Raw genomic sequence first — 12,965 nt, 5'->3', positions numbered from 1 at the left:
AAACACTGCCTCTACATACGCGTACACCATAATTACTCTATGATGCAAACATTTGGGGTTACACTCGTCTGGTATGAGACGTTCCCGAGGGTGGGGGTCCACTGGGGACCGAATCGCACAATAACCCTGGGTTTGGTGTGGGACGGCGGTGGGGTGAGTGGACTGCTGGGCCTGTTGTGGGGTTGTGAACCACTGAGGGCTAAGGCGGGATGAAGCCTCTCTGTCGTTTCTAGGTCCCCGGTTTAATACACAATACGCACGCGCGCGCGCGCACACACACACACACACACACACACACACACACACACTCACACACAAACATTTATCACTTTTCGAGAAAAGCAGTGAACGATGGATGGTTAAAGGTCTTGTTAATTTATTTTGAGTCTATAAGTCTTGAAACAAAGGTGGTCAAAATTTTTCAATCTTTGTTCGGTTTCTAAGTTTATTACAGAAAATAACAGGAATAAAGAAACGAAAATCGGTTATTTCAGAAACAGTTTATTCTGAGCGCTTGTAATAGTCTTGTTAAACTGGCTTTGAGAAAACCAGTATAACCGAAAAGTAATTCTTTCAGCAATAACCGCTATCCGTGGTTGTAACTAGCTACACACCGTCTCTTACACCATGAGTGTAAACCTTAAAAAATTGTATACAAAGGAAAAAAATTGAAAATCGTTTACGATCTGTAAGGATCGTTGCAGCTCTGTCCTTTACATTTCTGGCGACTATATTCGCTTGAACACATGAATTCTGTTCACAATATCAGTCTGATAATAACGATTAGTAACCACTGCTGAGAAGAATACGTGCAGCAGGAATGTGGTAGCGAGTCGGATGTGCATTGTCATGCAATCTAACGCAGAATAATAAGCGTTATTCTGAAAACATTCTCATGTAGGCAGTTACGTTAACACTGTAACTCTGGCAGACTAGATCAGCTTCGACCGATGTAAATTCACTAAATCATCACACATTTTCAGCATATTGCCACTTCAGAAATGGTATCAGTTCAAAAATGGCTCTGAGCACTATGTGACTCAACTTCTGAGGTCATTAGCCGCCTAGAACTTAGAACTAATTAAACCTAACAAACCTAAGGACATCACACACATCCATGCCCGAGGCAGGATTCGAACCTGTGACCGTAGTGGTCGCTCGGTTCCAGACTGTAGCGCCCAGAACCGCACGGCCACGCCGGTCGGCAATGGTATCAGTCATCTTCTTCATTTATATGTTGTATTAGCGAACCAGGCAATGCTTCGTAATTGCTTAATACCCATGGAAATTGGATATGCATCCTAATCTAATTCGCCATTATCTCACTAACCCCCTCCTTCTCCCCCCCCCCTCCTTCTCTCTATCTCCTCCTAATCGTCCCTAATTCTGCCAATCGATCTCGCCCCCTTCCCTCCCCACCCCACTTCCTGTACATCTCACAACCCTCTCTCTCTCTATCTCCTCCTACCTCCTTCTTCCCCTTCTTTATACCCATTTCCTCACCCTTTTCTGTCCATCTCGTTCTCCCCCCTTGTCTTTGACCTTCTTTGTTGTTATCGTTCCGGAGTCATAACGTAAAGCTCTTGAAAAATTCTTATTCGACTTGCCTCCAAATGCTGTTTACGTTCTACCTCAGTCTCACTCACTCGACGATCATGCAGCTGGCTCGCATTGCACGTACGAGTATGTCGACCAATATTTCAACACTTCACTGCTTCCGAAGAAATAAACCACTAGCTGAATCCAACCGAATTTTTGCGACACACTAAATTACCACGAACTGACATCAATTCAATCTTTGCAATAAGCCAAAAATATGATCACTGCCGATAACACACTCGAACATCGCTTTCAATCGTATTATATTTCGCAAAATATCAATATTCAATGCGGAATTTTTTGTTTTTACGAAAACAAGCGACAGCAGAACTGTCACACTGAATAGCGGAACTGTCAGCCAGAACGTCACATTGTTTTTGTTATGATAACACGTGACAGCAGATCTGTCAAACCGACCGTTACATTTCTTTCATTGAGATTTTCTTACAGAAATACTATCCAGACTTCCGATTTTTCTGACGTATTTTCCAAAAATTTTCTTCCATATAAACCTTGTCCTGAGACTTACGGAAACAAAAAACAAGTCAGCCAAAACGGTCGAGCCTTTCGCAAGTCATGATCTTTCATTCAGGGTGACAATTATTGAACAAATGAAAAAAAGTAAATTAGTTACAAACTACGGCGTGCACACTCTTTATTCAACATGTAAATGTCACAACAGATATTCGGATTTAGGTTATGACACGCTCGATATGACTGCCATCATTGATTGTGATGTGGCACAGACGAATAACAAAATTCAGCATGATTCACTGAAGTGTCGGAACATCGATGCTGTCGATGAGCTTATGAATGGTTGTTTTATGCTCAGCAATGGTTTTGGGGTTATTGCGGCACACCTTGTCTTTAATATTGCCCCCCAAAAAGAAATTGCATGTGTTCAGATCCGGAGAATATGGCGACCAACTCAGGCCCATGGCTAACCCAAAGTGCTCCTGTAGGACACCAAATGCTCTCCTGCTTCGATGGGGTCGAGCTCCGTCTTGCATGAACCACACCTTGTCGAAATAAGGGTCCTTTGGATAATGGGGATGAAATCATCCTCCAAAACCTTCATGTACTGTTCGGTAGTCACCGTGCCATCAAGGAATATCGCACCGATTATTCTGTGATTGGACACTGTGCACCATACACTCATCTGTTGAGGGTGAAGAGACTTCTCAATAGCGAAATGCGGGTTCTCAGTCCCCCAGATGCGGCCATTTTGTTTATTGACGAACCCATACAAATGAAAGTGGACTTCGTCGCTACACCAAACCATCCATGTCTATACTAATACCCATCATGCCCCCTGCACAGTTTGAACCTCCTAACGCAAACCGTTCACAAGTTAAGACGATTTTATTTCATATAGTTCTATAATGGTAACCCTGTACATGCGGCAGTCGATTTTTATTTATGTGGATACAGTGTGTGTTAATATTGTTATTTTGTGTGGAATTCCAAAAATGCTTTTTTCGTCATGATACACATTTTTTTTTTTTTTTTTTTTTTTTTGGTGAAAACATCGTCAGTAACAGAGTTTCTACAACTTTTCCAAGTTTATTAACGGGGCTTGATGTCTGATTTCATGATGGACGACAATTTTCTCAATTGGCTCTGGAGTTGTGAATGAACAACAGAAAATTGGCTACTATTCCAGGTAACAACGACACAGAATATTATCGCATAGTAGTCTATTAGGAAGACAATATATTTTATATAGCCAACAACGCAGGCCGCCAAGTTAAGGTTGTCGGGCTGGGCTAGCACTTGGATGGGTGACCATCCGGTCTGCCGAGCGCTGTTACGAAGCGGGGTGCACTCAGCCCTTGTGAGCCGAACTGAGGAGCTATTTGATTGAGAAGTAGCGGCTCCAGTGTCGTAAAATGATATATGATGGTGTGATGACCACATGCCCCTCCATATCCATGTCCAGTGACGCCCATGGACTGAGGATGACGCGGCGGCCGGTCGGTCCCGTTGGGCCTTCATGGTCTGTTTGGGCGGAGTTTGGTTTAACAACGCAGACCATGGTCAGCTGCATGGCGAAAGGGAGTGATGGCCACGATTGTTGCACCTTCCCGCACCTCATCCCTCACAAGCATTCTTCTGAACTGCCTATTATAGTATTTTCTGTCCAGTAATCGACAGCAGCGGGAACCTGCAGATATTGGACAGTAGCGCTCTTGAAACATCGTCAGCACTTCAAAGATGTAACCTGGCGGATGACTACACATTTAACATATCTACAGTTAAAGTCTTGTTTTACATATAAGGAGTTTATTTACATCTCTAAGTGGCGTGAGAACACTGTGTAAACTTGATATCTTATTTGCACTCTCTTCTGGTGTGACCCACAGGAGACGCTGCGATTGTTCCCAGCCGTCCCAATGATGTTTCGGGATGCCACGAAGGACCTCTGGCTCTCGAGGCTGGGGGTGCTGGTCCCCAAGGGCACCACATTGGCTTTCATGCCCGGCATCACCCATCGCCTGCCGGAGTTCTTCCCGGACCCACAGAAGTTCGACCCTTCGCGCTTCTTGAAGGACCGTGATGGCAAGGAGCACGTGTGTAGCTATATACCATTTGGGGTAGGTGCACGCAACTGTGTGGGTTCCCAGTATGCCCGCCTGCAGCTGAAGGTCTTCCTTTCAAATGTTCTGAGGCGCTTCCGCATCCTGCCACAGAGCTGCCGGGAGGATCTGGAGGAATGCATACTTACCGTCAGCCATCAGCCGGTTAAGCCAATCAAGGTCTCCTGCGTGCCCCTGCATGAACACAGCACATAAGAATATCCTTCACACTGCTGAAGTGAAGGTCTTCCTGACCACTACCATGAGGCGCTACTGCTTCCTACTACACGTACACTTTGTGGATCTGAATAAGAATGCACTCTACATCAGTCAACACACAGTCAAGATGATCACGTCTCTGGCAGGCCTCTGTGAGTTCCCAGCACATAGGACCAGCCTCAACAGAACTACTGACAAATATCACAAGGCCGTTTTCATTCCTACCACATAAGTGCTGGAAGGATGTGGAGGTCAACACTTTCCCCACCAGCCAGCACACCGTCAAGATGATATTGGTTTACCACGTGATCCTACGTGGGTCCAGCGCACAGGACCGCCCTCTGTCTTGCAGAAGCTGAAGGTTTTCCAGGCCAATACCCCGAGAGGCTTCAGCTTCCTTCTGCAGGACTGCTGAAAGGACATGGAGGACAATGTTCTCTCCACCATGCTGCAGACCATTATGTTTAAACAACTTAAGAGTTTCTATGGTGATGCGTGTCTTCCATGCTGTAATATCTCTGCCTGAGAATCCTTCTAAACCTCCAAAATCTGCATAAATTTCTGCAAAACTCGCTACAGTTATCAAAGTACTGCCTCCAAAATCAAAATGACATCGTCTTGCTCGCACCTTTAGCTTCTGGCAAGATCTATGTGTTTCTTTTTTAAATAAATATGTCCTTATTGTCTATAATACATCATCACATGTCACAGTTATCATTATCTACTTCACACAAAATAAAAGTGTACACATCACCATAAATCTTTCTTTCTCTCCTATGTATAGCAACTGATTTGTGTGTTTATATTATTCCATATACGTTCTTCTAAAATGAACCCGTTGTCTGTGACATATCTTTCATGCTGTACTACCTCTGTCTGCAAGTGCTTCTAAACCTCAAAAGTCTACACGGCTATCTGTATAGTCATCCAAAAACCACCTGCAAAAAGTGAAATTACAAGAACAGAAAAATCAAAATGCCCGTAAGTTAGCAGACCTTTGCAATGCTAATGGGGTGAACACATTGTTGACCATACTTCCCTGTATAGAGGAGCTTGAAAACAATTACTATTGAAGTTGCTAGTGTGCCAAATAAAAAAGAAGTAATTGCGACCTCAGATTACTTCTTTTTCATTTGGCACACTAGCAACTTCAATAGTAATTGCTTTCAAGCTCCTCTATACAGGGAAGTATGGTCAACAATGTGTTCACCCCATTAGCATTGCAAAGGTCTGCTAACTTACGGGCATTTTGATTTTTCTGTTCTTGTAATTTCACTTTTTGCAGGTGGTTTTTGGATGACTATACAGATAGCCGTGTAGATTTTTGAGGTTTAGAAGCACTTGCAGACAGAGGTAGTACAGCATGAAAGATATGTCATGTCACAGACAACGGGTTCATTTTAGAAGAACGTATATGGAATAATATAAACACACAAATCAGTTACTATACATAGGAGAGAAAGAAAGATTTATGGTGATGTGTACACTTTTATTTTGTGTGAAGTAGATAATGATAACTGTGACATGTGATGATGTATTATAGACAATAAGGACATATTTATTTAAAAAAGAAACACATAGATCTTGCCAGAAGCTAAAGGTGCGAGCAAGAGGCCAGCACATAGGACCGACAACACCACCACTGAAGGTCGTTCAGGTAAATTCTCCAAGGTGGTTTTCATTCCATCCACACAACTCCTTGAAGGACCTGGAAGTAACACTCTCTCTATTAGTCAACACACTGTCAAACAGTTCTTGGTCTTATTAGCGCCTCTGCATGGGCTGGAGGTATTGTTTGTTGCATCTGTGATATGCAATAACTGACCTGCGTCTCCCTGGTCTTGCTGAAAGATGGCTATCTCAGGGAGCTGTCTTTAGTAATTGGGTACAGGCTTGGTGAATCGGAGCTTCCGGAGCTGGAGATTGATGAGCACCGCCAGTACTCCGTAACAGTTAAGTTCTGGGCACGTTTCAGTGACCGATGTGTGGTACGGCGGTGTAATATTGTGTCTCATAGGGAACACGGATTTGGCTTAACCACCTAGACAGCGAGGATGGTAGAAACCTTGGAAAAAAGCCCTCAAGCTCAAGGTGTATTGGACGCTGGTGATGTACATGGCTGTTGAGGTAGCAGACAACCTCTGGAAAACCTGCAACACTTCAGTTGTATAAGGCTCAGCTAGGCAAGCAGGGTTCTGTCTGAGGGGGCCATTGTCGCAAATTGCTCATCGGAACACCATGGCGAATCAAATCAGTTTCTTCACTCCCAATACAATGAGTGTACTATCTGATAGTACTCACACCAAATCATCGAAAAGACTGAGGCAGGCTAGTGTGCAGTTCACCAGCTCGTGAACCTACTGTCGATAGAAGTCTTTGTGCCAGTGTGGCTATGCATATTATAACCCAGGATTTAGTGATATTTCTTCAGCCATTAACCACGAACCCACATGCACCTTATTGGACTTGGAGAGCAGTATTTTCATTATGGATTATTAGTGGTATTGTACCGTTAAGTACTGGGACACACGTAAATTCTCCCTAAAGCCACCAGTTAGTCAGTGGTGAACGAGAAAACGTTGCCATTGGTCGGCAATGCAATAGTGTAAGCCTTCTGGGTTTTTCATGACCACAGAATTTTGCAATTGCAAGATGTTTGTCCACGTGTGTTTTGCAAGGTTGCGACTCTATTGTGAGGACTACCATGGTTCTTGATTATTGTGGCAAGAAATGCTGTGCTAAAGCTCAGCCTTACAACATTTGTACGCTACTTAATCATAATATAACATTGAAGGTAATTCTGTACAGCTTGATGTTGGTCCCTTGAAAGAAGTCAAGGCCGAACAAATGGTAAGGATTCTCACTGAATTTCTGAATGTAATGATCGATAATTTGGGGGTTACTAATAAATTCTTTCTTGACCAATGGTATACCCATTCATCAAGCACCATGTCGTTAGTCGCATCCAAAAATGAAAGTTACACAAGATTATTGAGAAGTTACTTATTGATGGTGTCATCAGATCATCCGTCTCGCTTTATACTTCACCCATCTTTGTTGTATTCAAGGGGAATGGCATGGACTGTGGGTCAGACGTAGATTATCATGCTCTTGTCAATACGCTTTCACACTGCTCCTTTACCAGTCTTGCACAACAGTTTCACATGGTTTGCCAGGGCACGTTGCCAGTTCTACCACCAGATGCTCTTAACGGAAGAGTGTAACCTGTGACACATTCCGTACAGACTAGAATTTATTTGAATTCCATTGCGTTCCATTCAGTTATGAACAGCTACAGTTGTTCTTTCACGTTTATTGGACTCAATTTTGGGTGAGCTTATGTTTCAGTGTGTTTATAATTGTCTCAATGATAACCTGATAACAACTGACAGAAAAACATTGCAACACCAAGAAATAATATCCTTGGTCACAACACAGGGAAAAACAAGTCCATATATACATCATACTGTAGACTAGCATAGACAGTCAATAGCTATGAGCCAGTGGAACATAAATTATTTAATAAGCTTCTGCAGACAGTGCAAGATCTTCCAGAGTGTGAATTTAGGAAAACATTAAATAAATGGCTTGTTGCCAACCCCTTTTATGAATTAAAAGAATTCTTTGACTGGGACATTGAATTGTAAGTCAATAATGCTTTATTATTCTGTTTACTAATGTAACGATTGTGCTGTACAAAAATTTGTCTATTGTGCAAAAATTTGTCTATTGCTGCAATGGCCTAACGACAATAAAATTATCTTAAAAAAATTGTCTTATAAACGAAAGTTAGTAGTCATGTGTCTACATCTGAAACATGTCTATTCAAATTTCGCGCCAGTCGTATAAAATAATACCGCCACTATAAGGATGCAAATCATATTTGCTTTAAATATGTTATACACTGTCTTACGTAGTTACTGCTGTGTCTGGCAGTCAGCTAATTCATTCATCTGTTTCGAAGGGAGTAATGAAGCAATTTCTGGACTACTGCAGGGTGGCGACAGGAAGGGCATCTGACCACCCCTTAAAATTAACATGCCCCGTCTGTTTAACCATAACAGCAGAGCCCGCCAGTCAGGATTAATGTTTGGAAAGTGAGTGTATTTTGCCTACCACCTATCGGTATCGGTACGCAACACTGTCCTCATGCCATCACCTGACATACATTCGTCATGCTCGGTTCCCAATTAGATGTGTCAAATATTCACACCTACTTGGGAAGCGAGAGTAATGATTGCATGCCAGAGGACCTCCTGAGGATGAGGATGGCACTGCGTACCGATGCCGATAGCAAATGGGCAAAATGAATAAACTGCGGCTTTACACTAAAACTTATTTTTTTACATACTGCAGAATATGATACTCACATTAAATCCACAACACGATCCAAATGAATCAAATTCATCAATGTAATTCGATAATCCATTGTTATATTTTTCATTAACGGAAGTAATATATAAAATTGATTTCCTATTTAATGTGAAATGGTAATTATATTTTAAAAGCACTATTGTTATTTCAGTTTATTCTGAGGACATTTGTGAAAGAGGTACGTAATTTAAGTCCCATAGTGCTCAGAGCCAAGAGGTACATAACTATGTATTGCACTCTTTGGGTGTAAAAGATTGATGTATTTTAAAATTGCTGAAGTGCAGCTTTTTGCATCTTAGCACTTGTTGATTGGTGTAGCAGTCAGTTAGAAGATGTTGGAGACTTATGGCGTGAGCAGTTGGACTGTGAATTAGTTTTGGTGTTGCTTGCAAGCGATCTGATGATGTTTGTTTTAGAATGGAATCTGATTTGTGCAATTTTATGAAAATGTTTGCATGAAACGAAGAAAATAAGACAAGTGATGACGAAACAGACTGTAACAGAGTTCAAAATTAAAAACACGGCCAATCATATTCCTAGGCCGACAATTATTTGCAGCGAACCATGATTTTCAATTAGGCAGCATCAAGAAGCAGGTATTGAGCGACTTATCTTCTCGCTTATTTTTTAGCTGTACTTTCTAAGCAATGTAAGCTAGAAAAGTGAACTTGTTCTGAACTTTTTGTTTTTGATTGTTTTATGTGACAGTAAAGGGGAGCGTCACTCCAATTTTTGGACTCATGAGCAAAATTTACATAATGCTGTTAATTTGTTTTCTGCAGAACACTTTCATGAAAAATGAAAGTAATTAATATTAGTATTATATGCATTTTTCCTGTTTTGTGTGAAGCAGATGATGCTGATAATATGATGATGATAGTTTTAATAAGATGATGAAGAAATGAATTTTATATTGCTATCAGAAAGGTAACTTTACTGCTGTTGATGAAGTTTTTTAGTGACCTGTAAGGTAAGGAGACTATATTATGAGAAGAGGTGTGTGTGTGTGTGTGTGTGTGTGTGTGTGTGTGTGTGTGTGTGTGTGTGTGTGTTCAGAATTGCATGTGATGGTTACTTATTTATTTTGGCCTGTGTCGTCATTAATCATAAGTTTGTGAGATGAAGGGCTCACTGTCTCATTTTTAAGTTAAATAAAAACGCATTTGTCAATAATATTCAAAAATGAATTTTCTCCAGTGGAAATTCGTTTCAACTTGATATTAGTATGCAAGCCTGGGCTAACACTGTAACATCTCTCTTTCTGAGCTGATTCCCTTTGTCTAGTTGCTACAGTCATGAATTACCTTTAGGCCGCTTTCTTTATTTCAGTCAACAGGATCGGAAATCCAATAGGGAGTCTTACATTTTGGCTACCATGAGTAGGACTTATTTTCTCTGGATCAGACAGTAACAACGACATTAACAATCTGTATAAGTGTAATAATCTGTGTCAGTGACTGTAACATTCAAACACTAGAGAAAAACATGTGCAACCAAGCAGTAAATGTTAGAATTATTATTTCAACGAAACAGGCTAAATATGCATCACAAACAGAACTGTAATGTGTTGAATACATGTCTATGAGGTGTGTGAGAAAAGTAATGATACTGACAACACTGATCTGGCAATGCTGCATTGTTCTAGTTGTGCAGACAGGTGTGTTTGCCCCTGCCAGATGCTCAGTTCGATTTTCAGCTCTGCACAGCCCTCACGTGACTTTTGAGAGTGCCATCAGTAAGGCTGTACTTTTGTTGTGACGAAAATTGCACAGTGGAATTTAGAGTAACGTTATGCCATCGAGTTTGGTGTTAAACATCAAGAAACCGAGAGGATGACCTTTGAAAAGTTTTGAAACAGGCCTAAGAGAAACATTTTTTATTAAGAGTACAAGTTTTTCACTGCCACAAATTATTTTTGGAAGGCCGAGAATCCGTTGAAGATGAACCTCGCTCCGGGAGACCTTAAACTTCAAAAACTGAATAAAATGCAGAATGTGTGCGCGCTCTTGCGAGATCAGACCAATGTTTAACAATAGCGACGATGGGTGACCTGTTAAACTCAGGCATTTTCACCATAAATAAAATTTTGATCGAATTTTTGACACACATTACTGACATATACCGTATTTACTCGAATCTAAGCCGCACTTTTTTTCCGGTTTTCGTAATCCAAAAAACCGCCTGCGGCTTAGAATCGAGTGCAAAGCAAGCGGAAGTTATGAAAAATGTTGGTACGTGCCACCACAACTAACTTCTACCGTCGAATATATGTAGCGCTACGCGGACATGGTTTGTAGGCACGAAGATAAATACTGGCGCCAAAACCTCTGCGTCAGTAAATAATTTTTTTTTAAAAAAAAGTGGAAGACGAGCTTTTTTTCTATGCCGCGAGTTTCGACCACTGCATTTTCATACATTATCCAACGAAGTAAATACAAATTCCGTATTGTTCATTTTCGAATGTAGCACAATTTCAGTGTACTACGAAAATCTGACTGGCAAGACTGTTTGGGATGTTTGTCAATGTGGCCAACTCTACGTTCTGAATTTTTTCCTATCTGTGAGAAGAGATTGTTGCTAATAGGAACCCGATGAAATTTGAATCACATACAGTATTCTCTTCACCGTAAGAATAATACGAATATAAACATTTTGCCATGTATTCTTTCGTGTTTGCTGCTATCTCATTTAAATCCTGTCTGCCTAATAAACTACGAAACTAGAGTGAGACAACAGCAAACGCGGAAGAATATACGTATCGTGTCATGTTTATATTCGTATTATTCTTATGCCGAATAGTGATACAGTCAGAAATGAAGCACGGCAAGTGACTAGATTTTTAAATCTAAGATGACTCTAATTTCTGTGCAGAATTTGATGTAATAAAGAAGCGGCCGCAAAGATTTTCAAATGGAGAAAATTTTCGCCTAACCCTCGTTCAGAACATGTTCTATCTATTATTTGAGTCTTGTTGATCATTATCAAAGAAAGCAGCAGTGTAAGTAACGTCTTTTTTTCAATTGTACGCGGCGGTAGCGCGCACAAAAGCAAGCCATGCCGCGAGTCGCGAGTGGCCGTAAACACGCACTATCAGAATGCGAGAAACAATGCATGACACAGTGCAGTAATGCATTTTCAGCTTAAGAGTGACGCAAACACCTATAACAAAGAAAACGGCACTTATCAGATCAAAGCAAAATAAGCAATCGATTCAAACCAGACGAAGCACGTGAAAAAGGAAGGGTACCCGTATAAATACGGACGGAGCGCCTGACGCATAGCAATGGCTACGTGGCAAAGCTTAACTGCTAAAGTTACGACTTGAACCAAACTACTGTAGCTGTATCGTCATTCATTCGACCTAAATTGTGTCTCATATCACAATGGACCAACTTTGTTTCGATTTGGAGGTGCGGCCTAAAACTTTTCTGTCCCCTTGAATTTCGAGTCTCAAATTTCAGGTGCGGCTTAGATTCGGGAATTTTTTTTTTTTTCCTTTATTTCGAGTCTCATTTTTCAGGTGCGGCTTAGATTCGAGTAAATACGGTAGTTGTGTCCGACTAAGGTCTTTGCATATTTTGTGGTCTGACGTGCACAGATTTCTTGGTAGGTAACTGTTAGGTTGATGCAGAAGTTCATAGCACTTTCCCATAAGTTTTATAAAAGCAACAGATATGCATAACAGAGACGTTAGTCATCAATAACACATTCTCTTTGACTATTTACAACAGTCTGTCAACACTGTGGTAACTTTTTGATTCCACTATTTTACAAATCATGTTGTCTTGAGCCGAAGAACTCGTTGAGCCGTGTTCGGAGCCCATTTTCATCTGGAAAGGAAGTTCATTAAAGGTTGTTCAATGGAGAGCGGAAAAGGTGAAAATCTGAGGGCGCAAGATCAGGTGCAAAATGCATGTGCGGAATGACTTACCAACTCAGTTCCTGTACAGCGTTTTTTGTCAATTTAGCAAAATGAAGGAGTGGAGTAGCATCATTTCACACAGTCTTCTTCAATTGCGCCTGCAAGACATCTCAGTTGTTGACAATAAATGTCAGCAGTGATGGATACCCCTCGGGGAAGCAATTCATAGTACACCATACCATCGCTGTTCCACTAGATGCACAACATTATCTTTCGTAGATGCACGCAGATCTTTGCACGGGAAGTTTCCGTTTTGTTTGGGTCTCAACCATTGT

At 41.2% G+C, this 12,965-nt stretch overlaps 1 protein-coding gene across 1 annotated transcript in view; it reads left to right on the top strand.

Moving 5' to 3' along the window:
• Positions 1–5,163, top strand: part of LOC124717028 (cytochrome P450 4C1-like) — a 193,193-nt gene extending 188,030 nt beyond the window's left edge. Inside the window, exon 7 of the mRNA XM_047243683.1 lies at positions 3,963–5,163. Coding sequence (XP_047099639.1) covers positions 3,963–4,391 — 429 coding nt within the window. The 3' untranslated portion in view covers positions 4,392–5,163. The remainder of the gene's footprint in view (positions 1–3,962) is intronic.
• Positions 5,164–12,965: the final 7,802 nt, after the last annotated feature.

Source organism: Schistocerca piceifrons, chromosome 9, assembly GCF_021461385.2.
Source record: "Schistocerca piceifrons isolate TAMUIC-IGC-003096 chromosome 9, iqSchPice1.1, whole genome shotgun sequence".
Classification (NCBI taxonomy): domain Eukaryota; kingdom Metazoa; phylum Arthropoda; class Insecta; order Orthoptera; family Acrididae; genus Schistocerca; species Schistocerca piceifrons.
This window is presented reverse-complemented; position numbering and strand designations above follow the sequence as displayed.